This window comes from Bufo bufo, chromosome 1 (genome assembly GCF_905171765.1).
Source record: "Bufo bufo chromosome 1, aBufBuf1.1, whole genome shotgun sequence".
Classification (NCBI taxonomy): domain Eukaryota; kingdom Metazoa; phylum Chordata; class Amphibia; order Anura; family Bufonidae; genus Bufo; species Bufo bufo.
Genome location: NC_053389.1, coordinates 669,563,925 through 669,587,176, shown reverse-complemented (window position 1 = coordinate 669,587,176; position 23,252 = coordinate 669,563,925). Strand labels below are relative to the sequence as shown.

Below are 23,252 nucleotides of genomic sequence, written 5' to 3'. Positions count from 1 at the left end.
TGATAGTGTCCCCACTTCTCAACCCACAGGGGTGGAGACAGTTTTTCTGGTTTTAGCTATAGATACGATGTTTCCCCTTATGGACACCAATCTCTTCCTGGAAAACATATAATTTATTCATCTATTGCATACCGCTTATTAATTTCTCTTTTTTAATACAATACGGTATGGTCCGCTTGGGTCATGCGCAGTATATAGGGAACATCCAGCGTTCCCCATCTTGGTTTTGGGCAGAGACTCTGGTATACTTACTTGACGCATGCGCAGTAATATCCGAAGTTTTCGCGCTGTTTGATGTCCACGCAGGCGCATTGAGCTTCATGGAACACCGAGTATACTCCACATGGCTGATGATGTTATGGGTGAGCGCCTCATGACTTAGTATAAACACACAAAAGCACAAATGCACTTTATGAATTTTAGTTAATAGATAATGGGCACAATCATGAATTTTATACAATATATGTCTTTCTGAGTATCGCAATATTTATTTTTTATTGATCACTGATTCACGTCTTGAATATATAATGCAATTTACATTGGAATAATGTTACATTTTATGGATATCACCTTTCTATGTAAAAATCATGTTTATTGATTAATTGTATATAATGATATGTAATTGGAAACTTACCTGCTTATATACTCTGTTTTTGAGCACTGTTGTCACTGCTTGACAAAGGCTCCATTGAGATGACCTGGAACGTTGCATTGGGCTGAATAAAAGATCCACTGCTGCCTTGTACCTTTCTTTTTTTCTTTTATATATATATATATATATAGTAGGAAAGCGCAAGGGGCCGCCATTGACGGAAGATATGTGTCACCGAGGTTCCTGGCCTTGGTGAGGTAAGAGCCGGTCATTTTAAGTGTCAGCGGCAGTTAGTGCTGACTGACACTATTGATTATTTAGTGTGGCTGTAAAGCCGATCCGGGCCTGGTTCTTACTGGGAGCAGCCAAAGTGCAGGATGGGTGGTTGTTCCCCACGTTCCAGGCCGGGTTTTGGTTAGGGATATAAAACCCAGCCAGCAGTCTCAGCTGGTGTGGATTATCCTCCATCTGACAGTGGAGCTTTGCCAGTCTCTGTGTTGGAGCCTGAGAGTTTGGGCTGGGATTAACGCCTGCTATCGTGTTTGGAGGAAAGCACGTGGACTTCTGTTTCACCCAAGGACTTATGTGTTGCTGCCTGGTGTGAACAAACACCAGAGTTAAGGTGACTGTTTTTTCCTTGAAACTGACTTTTTGTTGTCACTTTACTTATGTGTGAATAAAACACTGAACTATTTAAGTCAAAGACGTTGTCGTTGCCTCTATACTCTGTCCGCAAGCCTGTCTACTAGAGCAAATTCCACTATATATATATATATACACTGCTCAAAAAAATAAAGGGAACACTTAAACAACACAATGTAACTCCAAGTCAATCACACTTCTGTGAAATCAAACTGTCCACTTAGGAAGCAACACTGAGTGACAATCAATTTCACATGCTGTTGTGAAAATGGGATAAACAACAGGTGGAAATTATAGGCAATTAGCAAGACACCCCCAATAAAGGAGTGGTTCTGCAGGTGGTGATCACAGACCACTTCTCAGTTCCTATGCTTCCTGGCTGATGTTTTGGTCCCTTTTGAATGCTGGCGGTGCTTTCATTCTTGTGGTAGCATGAGACGGAGTCTACAACCCACACAAGTGGCTCAGGTAGTGCAGCTTATCCAGGATGGCACATCAATGCGAGCTGTGGCAAGAAGGTTTGCTGTGTCTGTCAGCGTAGTGTCCAGAGCATGGAGGCGCTACCAGGAGACAGGCCAGTACATCAGGAGACGTGGAGGAGGCCGTAGGAGGGCAACAACCCAGCAGCAGGACCGCTACCTCCGCCTTTGTGCAAGGAGGAACAGGAGTAGCACTGCCAGAGCCCTGCAAAATGACCTCCAGCAGGCCACAAATGTGCATGTGTCTGCTCAAACGGTCAGAAACAGACTCCATGAGGGTGATATGAGGGCCCGACGTCCACAGGTGGGGGTTGTGCTTACAGCCCAACACCGTGCAGGACGTTTGGCATTTGCCAGAAAACACCAAGATTGGCAAATTCGCCACTGGCGCCCTGTGCTCTTCACAGATGAAAGCAGGTTCACGCTGAGCACATGTGACAGACGTGACGGAGTCTGGAGATGCCGTGGAGAACGTTCTGCTGCCTGCAACATCCTCCAGCATGACCGGTTTGGCATTGGGTCATTAATGGTGTGGGGTGGCATTTCTTTGGAGGGCCGCACAGCCCTCCATGTGCTCGCCAGAGGTAGCCTGACTGCCATTAGGTACCGAGATGAGATCCTCAGACCCCTTGTGAGACCATATGCTGGTGCGGTTGGCCCTGGGTTCCTCCTAATGCAAGACAATGCTAGACCTCATGTGGATGGAGTGTGTCAGCAGTTCCTGCAAGACGAAGGCATTGATGCTATGGACTGGCCCGCCCGTTCCCCAGACCTGAATCCAATTGAGCACATCTGGGACATCATGTCTCGCTCTATCCACCAACGTCACGTTGCACCACAGAATGTCCAGGAGTTGGCAGATGCTTTAGTCCAGGTCTGGGAGGAGATCCCTCAGGAGACCGTCCGCCACCTCATCAGGAGCATGCACAGGCGTTGTAGGGAGGTCATACAGGCACGTGGAGGCCACACACACTACTGAGCCTCATTTTGACTTGTTTTAAGGACATTACATCAAAGTTGGATCAGCCTGTAGTGTGTTTTTCCACTTTAATTTTGAGGGTGACTCCAAATCCAGACCTCCATGGGTTGAAAAATTTGATTTCCATTTTTTATTTTTGTGTGATTTTGTTGTCAGCACATTCAACTATGTAAAGAACAAAGTATTTCAGAAGAATATTTAATTAATTTAGATCTAGGATGTGTTATTTTTGTGTTCCCTTTATTTTTTTGAGCAGTGTATATATATATATATATATATATATATATTATAATTTTAAGTATATATTTTTGGAGAGAACAGTGAAAATGGCTGCCTCAAGCAACCTTCCTGCCAAGAGAGATGGTCTGGTGCACCTGAATACATGCTTTTATGGTACAGGAATAAGAACACATGCTGAGAAAATCTGAATTTCTAGTTTCACACGATAAGGCTACATGCACACGACCGTATGTGTTTTGCGGTCCGCAAATCCATATGCCATAGTTGTTTTTTTTTGCAGATCCATTGTAACAATGCCTAAAACGGACAAGAATAGGACATGTTATATTTTTTTTGCGGGGCTACGGAACGGACATACAGATGCGGATAGCACACGGTGTGCTGTCCGCATTTTTTGCGGACCCATTGAAATGAATGGGTCTGCATCCTATCCACAAAAACAAATGGAACTGACACGGAAACAAACAACGTTCGTGTGCATGTAGTCTTACATGGAGAATATATACTCAGTGTCATGAATAGCAGAGTCATGGAATAGCAAGAATTTTCTTTTAAAAGACTATAAAAAAAATGCATACAATCAAAGCATAATAACCATCATAAAAGTTTTTTTAAGATTTAAACAGACCTAAACAAAGGCCTGTGTCCACCTTTAGACAGTGATTTCAAGTATAAGGTTAGAAGTAACATGGAGTATGCTGACAATTCTTTGTTAAACTGGTCCAACCCATATGATGATTGGCTGATAGCTCTCATTGCTTGATAGAAGTTCAAGATACATCGAAAAATAAAATTTTCTAAGGCGAAGGAAAATACACCAGGGACACTGTGCAGCAGTATTCATGCCACAGGCAGTGTGCAGATTCCTCTTCACAGCAGTATGCTCGTGGGAACTCTTATTAATAACAACAATCTTATGTAAAGGTGTTGTAACACGGGCGGAAAATCAAATTCTTTCATGTGGCACTTAAAATCATAATTTCTGGGCAGCACATCACCCTGTACAAACAGACATGTGCTGCCGACAAACAGGAACTGTATGCGGATGAACGATCTCTGTGCCTCAAAGATCAGGCAATGACCAGGAACGGGATGAGTGAGGAAATGATTGCTTAACTCTGTGCCTTAAAGGGGTATTCCGGTTACCATAAATAGAATTTATGTTTTAGACTAATTAATCATCAATAATTACCTAATATAAGTAGTAGTTATAAAAGTAGTTTTCTTCCTCTGCTACCCACTGTGTTTCCTCATAAATTACCATGGCAGCGACCTGTAGTTCTGAGCCTTTGTTAGGTCGAGCATGCTCAGTGTGCTGCTATCAATTCTCTAGCTAAATGTCTTGTGAAACAAAGGGCGTGTCAGTGTGCTGGTGATTACTGAGTAGAGGGGGCGTATATCAGGCAGCCAATCAGTAAACATCAACACTCACAACAGGAAAGCTAGGGATTGTTGGGTTTGTAGTCTTTAACGTTTTGTGAGGGAAGATCAGGCGCCATGATACTGTCAGTGTGTTGCAGGCTCACACAGGAGCTAGACTAATGGATTGCAAGGTAAATTGAAACTTTGGTTATATAGTATGGGGTCTGGTTGGGTCACAGCCTGCAGCCTTAATGCAGTTTTTAAAAAATGAAGTTACTTTACCGGATCGGGAATGGGATGATCGGGAATGGGATGAATGAGGGAACAATTGCTGATCTCTTTGCCTTATGGATCAGGCAACGATCAGGAACGGAATGAATGAATGATTGCTGATCTCGGTAGCTCAAAGAACAGGCAATGACCTGAAATGGACTGAAGGAGGGAACAAATGCTGATCTCTGTGCCTTAGTGGGTGACGCTAGGGAGGCTCGTCCCCGTCCCCCCTGTCATTGGCTGCTCCCCCCTCCCGACACCGAATGTTTTTCTCCGTGTACAGGGAGAAGCAGCAGCAGCGGTGCGCGGACCAGGAGCGCCGCAGGGAGTGGCACAAGTATATTCCCACAGAGGGGACCTGCACATAGTGGGCTGTTGTAGATACTGGATAGCCCCTTCAAAGATCAGGCAACGATCGGGAAGAGGATGAATGAATGAACGACTGCTGATCTCTGTGACTCAGCAGATTATACACAATGGACAATTAGTTGTTGTCCCCTAGTACTTTTTTTGAATTGTTGCTATACAATGTCCCAGATACCGTATTTTTCGCCCCATAAGACGCAATTTTTCCCCCAAAAGTGGGGGGGAAATGCCCCTGCGTCTTATGTGGCGAATACTAATGATCGCTTCCATTATGGAAGTGCTCCTTAGTACCAGAGGACCAGGAAGCGGTGAAGGCTCTGTACTAAATCATAAGGTCTGTTAATGGAGGCTGATGAGAGGCATAAGGACTGATTATGGGGGCTGATGAGAGGCATAAGGACTGATTATGGGGGCTGATGAGAGGCATAAGGGCTGATTATGGGGGCTGATGAGAGGCATAAGGGCTGATTATGGGGGCTGATGAGAGGCATAAGGGCTGATTATGGGGGCTGATGAGAGTCATAAGGGATGATTATGGTGGCTGATGAGAGGCATAAGGGATGATTATGGGGGCTGATGAGAGTCATAAGGGATGATTATGGGGGCTGATGAGAGGCATAAGGGCTGATGACAGGCATAAGGGCTGATTATGGGGGCTGATGAGAGGCATAAGGGCTGATAATGGGGGCTGATGAGAGGCATAAGGGATGATTATGGGGGCTGATGACAAGCATAAGGGATGATTATGGGGCTGATGACAAGCATAAGGGCTGATAATGGGGTTGATGAGAGTCATAAGGGCTAATGACAGGCATAAGGGATGATTATGGGGGCTGATGACAGGCATAAGGGCTGATTATGGGGGCTGATGAGAGGCATAAGGGCTGATAATGGGGGCTGATGAGAGGCATAAGGGATGATTATGGGGGCTGATGACAGGCATAAGGGATGATTATGAGGGCTGATGACAAGTATAAGGGATGATTATGGGGGCTGATGACAAGCATAAGGGCTGATAATGGGGTTGATGAGAGGCATAAAGGCTGATAATGGGGCTGATGAGAGGCATAAGGGCTGATAATAGGTGCTGATGAGAGGCATGGAACCTGTTAAGAGCCATGGGGCTGTTATCTGAGGTCTGATTGGGGGTTATTTACATTGGGTTCTGAGCTGAGATCTGATTGGGGGTCTGATCTGAGGTCTTATTGGGGTCTTATTAATATAGGGTGTCTGATTGGAGCTGTCAGCTGAGGTCTGATTAACATTGGGGGTCTGATTGGTGGTCTAACCGGAGGTGTAATGAAAAATATTTTTTTCTTATTGTCCTCCTCTAAAACCTAGGTGCGTCTTATGGGCCGGTGGGTCTTATAGGGCAAAAATATGGTAAATCACATCAGCGGTGACATCAAAACTACATATCAAATCACATGCGAAACAATGGTTTTCATCTCAGGTTTCAAATGCTTCTAAGTCAGTAAAGGAATCCAGCTCACCTCATGATCCACAGCTCTGTGTAAGGAACGATCCAGGCAAAACTCTGACATAAAGAATAGGAAGAAGCAGTTCCAGCACTCACAATAAAACTTTGTTGCACTTTATTTCTACTTGTAGCAAATAACTCACATTGACACAATCCTCCACCCAAGCATAGTTGACGCGTTGCGAACACAGGTGTGTTCTTAGTCGTAACCCACAATTGAAATGCTTCAGCTAGCTAAGGGCTCATGCATGAACGTGTGGCACCTGTTCTGTGCATTGGGGACCGCAAATTGCTGGCCCCAATGCACGGGCACCATCCGTGTGGCTGGCGCAGACGGATGCATATGCACTGTGATCCATCTGCACTGCAAAAAAATAGAGCAAGTTGTATTTTTTTGCAACAAGTGCTATGTTTTTCGGTGCCGAGGCACAGCCAGAAAACCCACAGAGGCTCTCCATAGTGCTTCCGTGGGGTTCCGTGCCTCTGTTCCCCACCGCATCTTCCAGATTGCGGGCCCTTTTAAGTGAATGGGGCAGCATCTGTGATGCAGTGTGCAAACGGCTGGTGCCCGTTTATTGGGGACCCGCTGTTTGCAGGCTGCAATACGGGCACCGGCCAACAACGGTCGTGTGCATAAGCCCTAAGACTAATTTACAAGGGTCAGTCTGGTGGAGGATTCCATTTTACACAGGCAAACCTGCCAAAGTGACTTATGCAAAAATATAAGGGAAGGATCACATTCTTGTCCTCTGCAGTTTTTAGGACATAAATATTTGTTCATACTTTAAGCCTGACTTCTATGGTATGAGTCATGAAGGTCCTGCTAGCAGAAAACTTCACAAAAGTTACATAGAAACATTCTGTACAGCCAAATAAAAAGCCTTTCATTTTAAACCGAAGTCCCAAGACAGCCATGATTATATACATTGTTATCCAGAGCTTTCATAACCTCCGAGCAACTGTAAGAGTTAACTATTCACGTGGTTTGGTCGCTACTTCTGAAGCTCTGAAACACAAGGCCTCTATTTCCAAAATAGCTGCAGAATTTTTTCGCTTTGCGTGCTCATCTAATTTAATCAACTTCCCCTGAGGAAGAATGAACAAGTCAGGGGGAGAAAGGAAAAAAAAACTCTTCTTGACAGACTCTCTATTCCGATGGGATAAGTGCCGCTGGACTCTGTTAAAAGGATAGTGGAAACAGTGAGTTAAAACGCAGGTGAACGTGTATTGCCAGAAGACAATCTTAACTAAAAAGACTTTTTTTTATTTTTCCTGCATACATTATATCCAGGCAATAGTGTTATAAACTGGATCCTCAGTCAGTACGGTATGTAGTTGTTTTTTCTGCCTTTGTCTGTGTGGATGTACCATACCATGGTGCCTGAATTAGGCCTCATGCACACGTCCGTTGTTCTGGTCTGCATCCGAGCAGCAGTTTTTGCGGCTCGGGTGCAGACCCATTCACTTCAATGGGGCCGCAAAAGATGCGGACAGCGCTCCGTGTGCTGTCCGCATGTGTTGCTTCGTTCCGTGGCCCCGCAAAAAATATAACATGTCCTATTCTTGTCCGTTTTGCAGACAAGAATAGGCATTTCTACAATGAGCCGCCCGTTCCGTTCCGCAAATTGCGGAGGGCACACGGGCGGCTTCCGTGTTTTGCAGATCCGCAATTTGCAGACCGCAAAAAACGGAATGGTCGTGTGCATGAGGCCTTACCAGGGGAGTGATCCCTCTTATCTGCCTGAACTGTCCCACTGTATGCAGGAGGTATATCGCATATAACCGGTCTGTCTTTACACACACAACAGTATTTTTCGTCCATGTCCTATGTGAATTTTTTTGCGGAAAGCACATCAACCCATTCTTTTCTTTGTGGATTCATGTGGCCATCCCAGAAATTATAGAACATGCTCCCTTTTTGTCCGTATTGTGTAAAATTATAGCCTTTTCTTTTGATCCAACAGACAAAAGTGTGGAGTGCACTCGGAAGGTGTCCATATTTTGTGGAATTGTGGTTTGGGGACCAAAATACGGACACGGTTGTGTGCATGAGGCCTTAAAGGAATGTCAATAATTTTTTTTTTTTATGGAGGTGAAACAAAAAAGTTATACTCACCATTCCAAATCCTTTCATTCCAGTGCCATGATCACATACGGGATGTGACCAATGCAGCTAATCACAGGCTTCAATGGTGTACAGCATGAGACTATTTTTGCCAGTAATTGTATGCAGCCATCACATGCAGTATACGGGTACACCATCGCTGAAGTCGCCCGGTGGGAGGGCGGAGCAGTAGCATTGGAATGGAAGGGGTTTGCAAATGGGACTTATTTTTATTTTTTATTTTAGTACTTTCACTGCTTTTAAAAAATAAATCCAACAACAGATTTAACCTAGGTGATTCACTAAACATGAAAGAGATATTGTATGATGGCAATGTAACCTATCAGGTGACGGATGCTTGTCATATCCTGTTTTTTTTTTCTCATCTTAAGACAAAGACGTTGACTCCCCACCCAGATCAGACACGTAATATGGGATGCAAAAATATTTCATGAGCTGTTTGATTATTACCCTAATCATGGAAATCTTCTTAGCAGAGGCATAACTTGTATCTAGGCCACAATGTAAAATCTGTAATTGGGCTCTCGCCGACCATGCCCTATTTATAATACTGGTGTCTTTCTATGCATCAAAAGGGCGTCTAGACCCCCTAATACACCGGTGCGGCTGCTACCTCTGTACCCTCTATAGCACACCTCTGCTCTTTATTACAAACATTGTACAAAGTCACGCAGCTATAGGCCACACGTACAACTACATATGTACTGCAGAGCTGTAGGCACTGCCGCCATATAGTGCTCTGTGCAGCACCATATGATGGAGTTATTCTCCACTAATAAACCCAAAAACAGAAAATAAATTGGATGAAATTGGAGGCATAAAGAGGAAAAGTAGGCCCTATGGAAGTCTTTGAGAGCCACTTTACAGCCTTGTACAACTTGTACGAGGTTCTTCAAGAGGATAATAACTTTTTAATGCAACATCTAAATGATCATACTGCATATAAAATCAAAGGTATACCGAGCTACAGTAGGGGTCTACAGAAAATCATTGGACATAGCTACAGTATAACATGTGAGGCTTTTCTCTATCTGTAAAGGTAGGATTTATTACTAATCTTAATCATATACCTACAATATGTTTGTCTGCATTTGACAGGTGCAAACATTGTGATACTTATTATGACTTAATAAATACTGTCATTTATATATACTAATATTGTGGAGGAAATCTTAGTGGGTGGTTTAGCTATAAAGGCTCCAGCTCCACTTTCAAATGTTATTTTACAGATATATATATATATTTTGCATGAAAAGCTGAATAGCTATAGAAATAAATTACATTAAGCATCTTGTATTGATCATGTTATAGCCTGTATTATGCTCAAGTGCTACATTCACAATTCTGCTAGCTGCAACTTTAAAGAGTAACTATACTTTTATTAAACTTTTTAAAACATGTTTTTTCCTTGGGAGATACCTCTTTTCCTATTGTTTTCCCATGGAGCATTGCCAGTAATCTCCATATACACAGCTGGTCTCTTTAAGGAGAGGCAGGTACCTGTCTCAGCTGTGTTTAAGGCATCGCACTCAGCCAGACAGAATCCTACTCTGTACTGATGAGGGTCAAACACCCCATAACGGCTGTCTACGGATGGATATTTGGCTTGGCTATATTCCCTGTTATGTCCCAAGACGTGTTAAAGAGTCAGATTTTGACTTATAGGAAGCCACTTCCTCAAGGCGGCGCTAGCGAGATGGTTTTCTTTCCTTTGCTGTTTTACTAAAGAAAAAGGTACCTAACGTCCTGGGTTCTAACGCGCTTTAGATTCAGTATTCGTACATCACTGAGTTGTCAGTGTGTCCAGATTCCAATGTACTGGAGCAATGGGAGCAGCAGTGAATGCTGTACGGGCAGGAACACACATCCCTGACATAGCACATCTGTACAGGGTACCAATGTGCTATGCCAGCATCTAACCAAGCTGAGGGGGCACAGATAGGAGGAGCGGTGAGTGCTTCTGCCCATACAGCGGTCTCCGCTGCCCCCACTGCTCCAGTAGAGTTGAATCTGCACACGCTGACAAGTCGGCAATGTACGAATACTGAGTCTAAAGCTCGATAGGCACCCAGGACTTTGGGTGCCCATTTCTTTAGTCAAAAAGCAAAATCAATTAATAAAATATATTAGAAAAATGTTTTTTAGGCCATTTAGAATATTTTGTAAGTTTAAAGTGTAACTGTCATTTATTTATTTATTTGCCAGTTCATTAGAGCTAGGCATGTATACTTGAGTTAGTCTGTCAATGATTGTCAAAAGATCTGTAATTACCTTATAATAACAGCTTTCATTAATGTCCTCTGTCCCTTTCCACTGCTCCCTTAAAAGACCGTTATAAGGTCTTGTCTGTCTTCATTTTAGTATAAACAGAAGACAGAGGGGTGGTCCTTCACACTGCATGCCTGCATTAGGCTTCAGAGTGAGAAGGCGTGTCTCTCAGTAATCCAATCTGATTGGCTGGCAGGGAGCCGCTGGCTACAGCAAGTGTGTATGGGAAGTGAGGGAATGCAGTTTTGGCCTCAGAGAACTGGCAGAGGAGCCATCTTGAGAAGATCCTCATATTGTAAATGTTTAAACAGCCGTAACTAAGGGAAAAACTCAAGGAAAACAGTGGTATGTGAAGAAACTAAAGATTGCTTTATGCATAATGCTGCAGCAGCAGTAACATATGCTGAAATAGATTTTTTGATGAAAACATGACGGTTACACTTTAATACATTTTTAGTTACTCTTTAAATAGTTAACAGCTTAACTGACGTACTACACTGCAAATCTCTCTGTTGCACAGCATTATCGGATAGTTTTCTACATCAGATTAGATGCACAGTGCCCAGAGTGAAGACTAAACTTTCCAGAATGTAAACCATTAAAACCATTTCTGTGCAGACACTGAAGCAGCAGGGAATTGTAGTAGATTTCAGCTATGAAGTCAAAAGAATGAAATGTAGATGCAAGATGGGGCGATAACAGACTGTATGTAACAGATGCAATATATTGGCAAAGTTGCTGGACCGTTTGATGTACAGTAGCTTACATCCAAATGAAAAGGTGGGAGGCCGGTGACGGTGAAGTTCTTCTATAAGCCATGCGACCAAGTGTTAGGTGGAGTATTCAAAACAGACCAGAGCATGTTTGTGAATATAAAAGCAGTAATTATAGTATGCCTATGTACACAGAGGACAGGACCGGATACATTTCAGAGAGGCACAACCGCTGCAGTGTTGTATAAAGTTTGGATTTATCTCCCCCAGACAAGTCCAATTAGTGGAGTCAGTACGGAGTTGTTATGCTTCTCTATACTTTGAAATTCCCTAATATCATGAACAAGCAAATTAGAGATAACTTATGCTTTACACAGCTGCTGTCCTCAAAGTCTCCTGTGAAGCCAGGCCCAGGAACACACTATTTGTGTTTTTGCGACCAAATTGGAGAGATTTATGTTCAGTTGAGTTGAGCCCTTTTCCCAAGTATTTCCTCCGTGGCACTGCTTCACAGCACAGGAAAAAGGCTGTCACGAAATAATGAGGCCAGGAGTGAATGTTGTGTTTGGTTTGATAGTGAAGTATGAATCTGTTATCAGACTGTCAGCAGCTACAATTATAGCAAGTGCACTTTTCAGCATTTACACACCCAATGCATTTTGTTGGCCCGTCCTAACAGAATTTGCACGGCAGATTTGTTTTTTTATCAGGTACAGTAGCAGCAGGTATTACAGCACTTAGAGACCTGTCTGCTCCTTCATGGTTTAGCATGAACAACAACCTCCCAAAATATTCAAACCCCAATGACCATTGTTAATCAGCTTAAAGGCTATGGACACTCTTGAAGGTAATGATTTTTATTATTGCATTTTACTCATTATGGGCAAAGCATCATCTTTTCAATCAGTCTTTATAACAATTTTCAACAGTTTTTGTTCTATAGCCCTCACTTTCTGTGTATCCGCAAAACTTTTCTTTCTGCTTTACAGTGAATACCTCAGGGAGCTGCTCTGACAGCTCATTACCTAGCCCGTATCCAGTGGCGGATTACAATAGGGACGTTCGGGTCGGCAGCCCCGGGCCCAGCACCGCTGGGGGGCCCAACGCCGACCCGAACACCCACATACTGCGGCGGGGCACGGGAGTGCATAGTTCCCTGTCCCATTGCCGATCACAGCCATAGGCTTCAGGCCTAGTAGGCCTGAGGCCTATGTGGTAGTGAAAACCCAGCGCAGGCGGGCGTGATGACATCATTGCGCGCCTGTGCCGGGACGCATCACTGTGACGTGTGCACGCATGCCTCATCTCGTCTTCCTCTGCGAGCAAGCGCCTGGCCCTGGGCATAGGTGAGTATTTAGCTTTTTTTTTTTTTTTTCATTTTTTATTCTTTTATTTCATGTGCCTACTTTGGGGGACATGTGGGGGAACACACACAGGAGGACATATTAGTGAAGAGACATCGAGTACATCAGGGGGGGAATGTGGGGGCTGTGTGGGGCCAAATTATTATGGGAGGGACTACCATGTGGGGGCAAATTACTATGTGGGGCAGTGTGGGGGAAACTACTGCCCCACTATTTTTTCAGCAGTATAGTACCTGGGGCATTGGGGAGCACAACGGGCACAGTATTGGGAGTGGCAGCAGGATGACACTGTGGGGACGCCAGGATGAGGAGGTTGATGGAAAAATTTAGAAATCTAACGTGTCCGTGTTACAAACTGTAGAGACGAGATGTGGCTGAAAGAATTTGCCATGGCGGTCTGGGTCAAATGGAGGAGAAGAGGAAAGAGAAGGTCTACATGACAGGAGATGTCACTGGATGTAAGAGGTATGTGGTGCTGTATTCTCCTCCATGTCTTTTTTATTATAATTATATGTATTTTAAATTTGGCGACCAAATTTTTCAGTTTAGGAACCGATTTGGGGTATTTTTTTTTGTCTGAAGATGTCATATGGCCTAGGAAGAGACTGTGGCGCTCACAAAGCACCGCAGCCTCTTCGTACAAAAAAAAAAACTAAACTAAAATTGAGGGAGGGGTCCAAGTTGGGTAAACAGCCCCGGGCCTATCATGCACTTAATCCGCCCCTGCCCGTATCTCTGAACTCCCGACAGCTCATAGCTATAGCTAAATTCTTATCAAACCGATTTAGCTATAATGAGTGTTTATGAGCTGTTAGGAAAGTACAGATAAAGGCTGCAGGTCAAGCAATCAGGTCACCTCCCTGCCATATTCAATGTGAAGCACAGAGCCTGCTAGTCTGCAAATGCACTAAAACTGAAAGGTGTAGAAGAAACATTGTTGAAAATTTTTAATAGACCAAATGAAAAAATTCTATTTTAGTAATAATAAAAATGCCCAGAAAGGTGTCTATAGCCTTTGCTACAAATGACTGTATTATGCAGAACCTGAGCTTTGAAGCAGTCAACAATACCAGTACAATATAGTGGAAAGAATTTGCAGATAACTGCCATACTGAGTCAGCCTGCAGCACCTGAACTCTAAGCTCCATCAGTTTCTGGGGAGAAAGGGACATTTATAGCCTTCATATATCTGTCAGATTTGAAGGACAAGTCTAGAAGAATATTCTTAAGGGCTTACTACGGTGTCAAATATTAAAGTTATACATACCTTACCAATTCCCCACTGCTCCCGCTTTAATACTTCCCGGTCCCCCACTGGTCTCTGATTCTGTGGTGTTCTCACTTTTGATGCAACATTTGGGTCCATGGGTTTTATTTCCAAAACACAGCATGTTTTAGGCTTAACATTATTTTCAGGCATTTTCCCATGTTTCGTTTTTTTGGGGATTTTTAACGTGTGAAATAAAAATATATCAATTAAAAAAAATATATCACCCAAGATATGGTTGTAAGGGCTCATGCACACGAACGTTGATTCGGTCCGCATCCGAGCTGCATTTCTTGCGGCTCGGTTGCAGACTCATTCACTTCAATGGGGCTGCAAAAGAGGCGGACAGCACTCCGTGTGCTGTCCGCATCCTATGCTCTGTTCCGTGGCCCCGCAAAAAAAAAAAAAATAGAACATGTCCTATTCTTGTCCGTTTTGCAGACAAGAATAGGCATTTCTATTATGGACGGCCCACTTTGCAAATTGCAAAAAACTAGATTTGCAGAAAACCCTTACAGGCCGTGGAGAAACTGCAAACTATTGCTTTTATTTATTTTTCTGTATTACTAATACACATATCATAGACACGGACACGTTTAATGTCATTTGCATTGAATATGACTATGCTCATTTTATATAGGGGACATAATGAGCGAGGAAAGTGGCAGGGGGTGTGTCCCTGCATGGTCTGATTGCATACTGTCCGGCTATGCAGGGACACACCCACAACTGGTAACACCCCTCTGGACCTTTACTGTAGACTGCTGGCAATTCATTAATAACTTCTAGTAGGGTTAATAGATGAACAGCAAAACATACAGTTGTAAGAATAGATGCTGCAGGATAATGCAAGTAGTTACTAAACCAGACATGTCAGGAGAGGTGACAGCTCCTCTTTCAACACCTATAAACCTGAAATAAGTGATACGTTGATATATATTTCAAAGCACAGCAGGTTTAAGAGTTGAGCATTCATTCGCAGTGTGTTGCTTTTATATATCTGCCCTATATATCAAGAAGGTGGGAAAGAAGCCAGGCTATAGCATGCAGAAAAAAACAGCAGCCTTTCCGTTGTGAAATCAGAGAGACGGAAACCATAGCACTGGTTATTACCACATGGGCGACATGTCTTCCTCACAGCTTTAGCAGAACAGAAGCTAATGATATAAACACCGCCATACTATCCATATGTGAGAAAATCCGCTAGTTCTTTTAACGCAGACACTAGAGCTAGTCGACTGAGAGAGATGTATAATTGTTCTAACAAAAGTCCCTAAAGATTCCGAACAGATCTTGAAAGTTTGTGTTTGGTTATTTTATATAGCGCTAGGCTCCGCAGCCGTCTGATAAGACCTAAAATTCCCATGCATGGCTAAAAAAAATAACGATGTGCTAGCGAGGCAGCGAGAGAAGCGTATAATGGAAACTTCTCAGTCTGTTATAAATATAAGTCCTGAAACAGATAGATTAGGTTAGCAGATGTTATTAAAATTGACAGTATGTCTAAATTTAATCAATTTTCTGGCAGCCAGTTTGGTTTTAAGGATTACCAGTGGCAGGAGGTGAGGGGGGCTGAGCGAGCTGAATCTTCCAGGGCAAACTGAATGAGAGTTATTAAAGGCAGAGCATGTTAACGATAGAGGATGGGATACAGAGTACCACAATATAAATCTATGTGTATTCATAGCTACAGACAGATTTAGAACTTCCTAGCCCATGGTGTTCTCATCTTTCCAACAGGACCTTTTTTAAGATAATATTATATAAAAAGCCAAAAGTATTTTAAAAAAACGGTGTACTTTTTATTAGTGAAATGTGAAGAAATCATCTGCAAAATAAGTATGTTTTTGAAAGGCATCTGTCACCAGGACAAGCTTTTTTTAAAGAGGATCCTCCCCTGACATGTCTGTTTTAGTAACTTCTTGCATACTGCATGTAATAACAATTCTGGAGCATCCATTATCTATTCTAGTCACTATGTTGTGTCATTCCATCTAGACGTTTAGGAATGAATTGCCAGCAGTCTGTAATAAAGGTCAGTCTGGGTGTTACCAGTTGTGGGTGTGTCCCCGCACAGTCTGCAGTATCCAATCAGTGCTGCTAGTGTCAGACTGGATAGGAACCCACGCTAGACTGGTAACATTCATCTTGATCTTTACTGCAGACTGCTGAAAATTCTTTCATACACTTCTAGCAGGAATAACAGAGGAATGGCACAACATAGAGTCATAAGAATATCTGTTATCTGCTGCAGATATTATTGGCACTGAGTAGGTCACAGCGTTACCGACCATTGGCTAGGATCCTCATCAAAGCTATATAGCTAGCAGAAGCACTAGGTTAGGACCAATATCATTTAGTCACATCTAGGGCAGACTTTTTCCATTTTACTATACAGTCCAGTGTCACTCCTTACCACCTGTGCTCCTCACCAATTTTATATCAAGCAATTTTAGGGACCTCGTCTCTATAAGATATACACAAGCGGGTGCGACTGGTACTAATGTGCCATGGTCACAACCTCTTGGTGCCATTCCCCAGAATGAGGATTTGAGGTTCCTTTTCAATAGGTTCTCAAGCATTTTCAGCTGAGACCCTCTAGGTTAAATCTGTATCCCAGTAAGAAACATTTTTACACCTATCCATTAGATGGATGATCGTCAACTGCTGAGGCCCCCACCAATCAATAGAACAGGGAACCGCAGCCCCCGCACCCTCCAAGCGCCATTTTCTACAGAGTGTCAGTCTGGGACTGCCTGGTAGGCTCACATTACAGACAACCTCTTTCAGGTTAGAGACACGGATTTGGCTCTCAGAAACGCCAGAAAAGAGCTGAATAGCCATCCAGGTAAATGCATGGACATTTTGAATCAGAACCTTCTTGAATCAGTCCATCAGAACAAGACAGGTAATGGAGAAAAGTCCCAAGTGTATAGATAATTGTTGTCTTTCATCAACTTTATGCTGCCCATACTGACGGCAGAATAAAGTAGAGACAGGTGAGTTGATTTCAGCGGTCGGTCATTTAGAAGTTAAAAGTAAGAGGTTGCAGAGAACCAACATCACAATCATTGCAGACTGGGCCTGGAAAAGAGTCCCGGCCACCTGAGAAGAGTCCTGGTTATTCATGACTTCCTGCTCTCCTGCCCACCTGCTGATGATTGATAAGCTTCTACCTAGTTTTCTCCCTGAGAACTGCCAATCATCAGCAGGTGGGTGAGAGCAGGAGATTAGGAATAATCATGACTCTTCTCACGTAGATTTGACTCTTTTCAAGACCTGGGCTGCAATGATTATGATGCTGGTTCTCAGCAACCACTTAGTTTTATTGATGACAGGTTCCCTTTAAAGGGGTTTTCCGACAGTCTTATAGTGATGACCTATCATCTGGATTAGTGATGAGCGAACTGTTTCATCCTGCTTTGGACGAACCCAGTTCATCTACATACGGCAACTCATATTCATTCCGATTCCTAGCTCTAAATGCATTAGAATGTTGAGGTTCTTTCAATACGGAAGCCAGTAACGCGAGACTTCCGTAGTCTCGTGCATGCACCGTTACTGCAAGTAGCGGAGCATGCATTAATGTATTACACAACGAATCCGAACCCAGATTTGTCGCCTGTGCCACAATCATTAACAAATCCGGGTTCGGATTTGTTATATAATACATACATACTTACAGTAATGGCACAGGCATGTGACTACAGAAGTCTTGCGTTACTGGGGGCCATATTGAACGAGCCTCATCAGAGGCAATACATTGCAATGCATGTACGGAGCTAGGAATCAGAATGAATGTAGATGAATGAACCAGGTTCTTCCAAAGCAGTACGAAACTGTTCGCTCATCACTACTCTGGATGGGTCATCAGTATCTGATCATGAGGGTCTGACACCCGGGAACCCCTGCCGATCAGCTGTTTGAGAAAGCTGCAGTGCTTGCAGTAGCGCCATGGCCTTCTCGCGGCTTTGCCTAGGCTGTGTGACGTCACATGGCCTAGGTGCCGCTCAGCCCCACTGAAGTGAATGGGGCTGAGCTGCAATACCAAGCACAGCCACTATACAAAGTAAGGCACTGTGCTTGGTAAGCAGAAAAAAGGCTAGTGCTACTGTGAGCGCTGCTTTTTTCTCAATTGGCAGGGGTCCCAGATGTATGACCCCCACCGATCAGATATTGATGCCCTATTAAGAGGATAGGTCATAAATATGAAAAACTATTGGAAAACCCCTTTAAGAGACAATCATTTTAAGAAGTAGCACATTCACCTTGATTGAAATGGCAATGGGTTAATCTTACATATTAAACCAAGCTCCCTGAAGCATGCACTCCGCACAGACAAGTCTGCAAGTCCAGAAGGCTAATAAACATTTAGTGAACGCGTATTCTGCGCTGTATGGGTTAAGGACTTATTTGTGAAGCTCCGACTGAGAACAGGTGCATGAGGGCAATTTATGGCTTCTACTGGTATAAAGATGGTTGCATCACTGCATTTCTCTTTAACTCTGTATGCCCTCTCATTAGCCTTTCCTCTTCAGTTTCATAACGCCTGCAATTTCAATTTATGACTTCATATCTGGATTGTGTTCTGAGCAATACAGCAGGCAGGTTATCCTGGGGCTCCAATGAGCTCAACTCTCCAACCAACCAGAAAAGTCTGCCTCTCTACCAGCGTTCAAAGAAGATGATGTCAGAAGGGGATGCTCAGACTCAGACGGTCAACAATCCAGGGGGAAGAGAACCGACTCCACAAAAGTCAAAACAAAGTCCTTGTGAGACTGCTCCAGATACGCTGTCTGATTCTGGTTTGCCTTTCTAGTCAATTCTGTAATGCACACACATTCTCTTTGACAGTAGCCGCCATGATATGCATATGGATAGGTATTTATTGAATGGGCAATTTGGAGAATTCCTCACTATAAGAGAATGCTTAACTCAAGTGAGGGAGAGTTCACAACTCTGTTATATTATCCGTTCTTGTGATCCATCAGAAGAACAGTAAAACAAAACAGGATCCTGTAAAAAAAATAAGGGATCCTGTGCATCCGTTATGCACAGGATCCATACAGGATTTTGTAAAAAAAAAAAAAACAACGCATTCTATTGCAAATTTGGCATCTGTTTGTGCCATGATCTGTTTTTTGTTTTTTTTTACAGGAAAAAAAGTAATGCACATAGGATATTTTTTTCCCATTTAAAATAACGAATCTTTGATGGAGGTGGCTCCAACGGATGCCAAATGTTCATAATAGATGCACATGATCCGTTTTTTTTATTTTTTTTACAGGATCCTTTATTTTTCTTTTCTGTTCTTCTGAGGGATCCGAAGAACGGAAAATGAAACATAGATGTGAACAGTCTATAAAGAGGCTCTACATTTACATTTAGGCTGGGTTCCTATATATATATATATATATATAAAAATACACAGTATACGGCATCCAGTGTAGTTTCCCTTCAGCATAGTACAGAAATGCCACAAGATACTGATGCCCGATCTGATCCCATGGGTTCCTACTGGACCATTTTTGGCATCCAGTGCATCAGTTGTACAGATGGATGTCTCCTAGTGCCAGACAGAAAGGCTAGCATGTAGCATTTTTCAGTCTGGCTACCTCAAGATATGAACACTGGATCGGAGCACGAAATGCACAAATAAGTCATCAGTTGTGTTTGACCCATAAAACAACTGGTCAGACACAACTGGTATAATAGTTTTACAAAAACTGATTACTAAGCAAACAGTAATGCACTGCACGCAACGGTTTTTGTCCACCCAAATCCTGGCATTTTGGCCAGGCAGCAACCGGATCTCTGCCGGATCCCATTATAGCCAATTGGGCCAGCGGCATACGGTACAACCGGCAATGCCAGATCCAGAGAGCTCCTACTATTTGGTGTATACTTGTCCTGTGTAGAACTATGGGGCACATTTATTAAGACTGGCGTTTTAGATGCACCAGTTCTAAATGTCTAAACGACAGCTCCCGAGCTGTACACTTAGACATTTTTCTATGCCTGAAACAGGAACTGCTGGCCCGTCCTCTTTCCCACCCATGCCGACAATTTTAGCTCGAGATAAGGGATATCCACGGCACTCCAGTTTAGGTATATTAAATTATTTTTAATTGTCAAGAATTGTTCACATCACATAGACAGTGTTGTTTACATTCAGGAGTAAGGGAAATATATTAGCCACATTGTATTCCCCGGACATTTCGGTCTATCATTAGACCGTTTTCAGCGGGATCTCCTTGTTGGCAGGAGGGTAAGAACAATCCTGGATGTGCCGTGGATGTCCCTTTTCTCAGACTAATTTTTTTCTCTCACGAGCACCCAGACCATAATATTGGAGTGCTGATCACATATTTTCATAAATGCCGACAATTTTAGACCTGGCGTGAGCGGGGGGGGGGGGGGGGGGGAACTAACCATTGCGCTGCCATCTGACCTCCCATATGCCTGCATTTTATATGCCATAAATTGGCATACATCCTTTAATAAATTCTACCCAATGAGTATTAACATTTTTTAGATATAGTGGTGGTGGGATTCTATGGCACACCACTACTACCCAAGGGGGCATTCACACAACCATAAGTGTTTTGCTGTCCGCTTACGGTCGTGTGAATGCACCCTTATGTGAATATGCAATGGCAATTTGTTACAATACAGTTTGCTTTGAAGATGACATATCTTGATCTAAATCATGAAACTGTTAGTATTCAGCAGACTGAGACTGGCACTTTCTTTAGAAACAAGAGTTGGCATTATGATCTGACACGTTCAAGGAGGGGCACTGCTGGAGGCCAGACAAAGCTCACCAAAGGATTTTATTTGCGATAGTCGTAATTGCCTCAGTAGTCTTGATATGAAACATTTTCTACTTGGAAAGTGAACAGACAGACGCCAAGCATAAAATTAGCTTTGTCTATAATTGCAGCTGCACAGTCTTAACGTGGGCAGAGAATGTTCATTTTGGCTGTTACTCCAACCGAGGGACAGCAATGAAATTGCCACACAACAATATGGCACAGTATTGTGTCTACTGGCTCCAAAACCATGGATTAGATGACAAGAACTTGAAGACTCACATTTGACATGTCACCTAAACACAAAACAGACATCTTGAGGGCTGAATGAAGCTTAAAAATGGTTCCCCGTAGACAACAAGTCTACATTACAATTGTGTTTTATTTGGAACCAATATCAAGATTAGATTATTATACACATTGCACTTTATTTCCTCATTTTATGCATATAACAACCTAAAAACAGTAGAATGACCAGAGGGAGTGCTGAAGTAGCAACGGTTTTTGGGACCAAACCACTTTGGGGGTCTGTAGGTCTTTTGTCCCAGTGGCGTCACAAGGAGGAAGGACATAGTGGACATAACCTTTCTATACGCTGTATTTACCTGATATCTTGATGACTTCAATGACATCATTATCCACAATGCCAGCAACCGAGAGGCCATCTTGCACACGTGGTCCCACTTCAACCTCACGTAAACTTTAATATTTAAAAAAAAGAAGTGTCAGTCATAAGGATTTATACATGAATACAAGTTCTGACTTTAAATCTAGCAACTTTAAGCAACTTATGATATATACTGTAGCATAGCAAGAGTATGATGGACAAAGTAAAGTAAGACACTTCAGTTCTTGCAGATCTTAGCACTCTGCAGCGGTTCACATGCATGAAACAGATGGATGCTTCGGCCCACTGATGATAGGGTAGCTATTATTGGACATAAAGTTCTGATCATCTGAAACACTTAGGACTGAATCTGTGCCACATGGACAGCTTTATATTATTAAAGAGGGGGTCCACCTACAAAGACTGGCTGCAGTATGCTTCCATTCCCTACTGACACTAAAGTAGTAGAGTATTATGCATTTCAGTGCAGCCTTGGGTCTAGAACATTGCACCTAAAATAAGTAACCTAGCCCCTATTGATTTGTGATTTGCTACAGTTTTCTCCCATAGTTCAAAAATATACTGCTAAATTACAGGGGTTGTTAGTGTATCTTTATTATACACATGACAGAACTACTACTAAACACACAAGTCACTTCAGAAGTCAGAGGGGTTAACATCGCTTCCAACCTTGTAAACATCCTGGTCTACTTTGGTTGATTTATGCACTATTAAGGTACGTCATACCTGTACAGCACACATACAAAGTTCAGGGGATAGCGGTACGCGGGCCAGAACAAGAGGTGTGAAGCATCCTGGACAAAACAATGTGCTGGGGTGCATCACCTTTTTACGTATGGAGGGAAAGAGTAAAGCTGGCCATACACATTAGATATTAAATTTCGGCAGGTTTGGTCATCCCTATTCTCCCCTGTTGCAGATTTTGGGAGAGATAAGGATAAGTCCTGTTGAAGTTGATCCTTTTGTTTTCTGAGAGATAAGACATCACTGGCAGCTACATGCTGTATGCATGTATGGGAGGATCGGGCAAGCGTTTGACTGACAGTTATCTCAAGGGTATACCCAGCTTTAAAGGGAATCTGTCACCAGTTTTATGGTGTCCTAAGGGCAGCATAAACTAGTGACAGAGTCCTTTAGAAAAATGTTGGGTTACTTCCTTTAGAGGGGAGGTGTTTAGCAAACCCCCCTTCTTTGGCAGACCTGCGAAGGGAAGCATAATTATCTGCAGGTTCCTTCTCTTTCTGGCCTCGGCTTCTCCGTTCAGCTCCCAGGATGCAAACTTCCATTTTGATGCTGCCACAGTCAATCAATGGTCACAGCAGTGACCTGCCCTAATTGTGTCACATGACCATTTTACATTGCGGCCACCACTGCATCGCCTTCTCCCACGATGCTAGGGAGGCTCGTCCCCGTCGTGGCCTGCTATTCGCTAACCCCCGTCACTGGATGTTATGCGGCCGTCCAGGGAGCAGGGTGCCAGGGAGAGGGGTAAGTATAGCCTATATGAGAAGCCTGGGCAATAGGAGGGTCATTATAGGGGTTGGATAACCCCTTTAAGAGAAGCAGGTAACCACTACAGCCTGCAATTGGCTGCAGCAGCAGCAAAATGGAAGTTTACATCCTGGGAGCCAAGTAGAGAAGGCAAAGCCTGGAAGAGAAGGA

The 23,252-nt window shown here is 43.2% G+C and overlaps 1 protein-coding gene across 1 annotated transcript in view; it reads right to left on the bottom strand.

The window, feature by feature from the left end:
• Positions 1-23,252, bottom strand: part of ADAMTSL3 (ADAMTS like 3) — a 538,572-nt gene that overhangs the window by 503,263 nt on the left and 12,057 nt on the right. The window contains exon 2 of the mRNA XM_040414069.1: positions 21,568-21,665. Coding sequence (XP_040270003.1) covers positions 21,568-21,627 — 60 coding nt within the window. The 5' untranslated portion in view covers positions 21,628-21,665. The remainder of the gene's footprint in view (positions 1-21,567; positions 21,666-23,252) is intronic.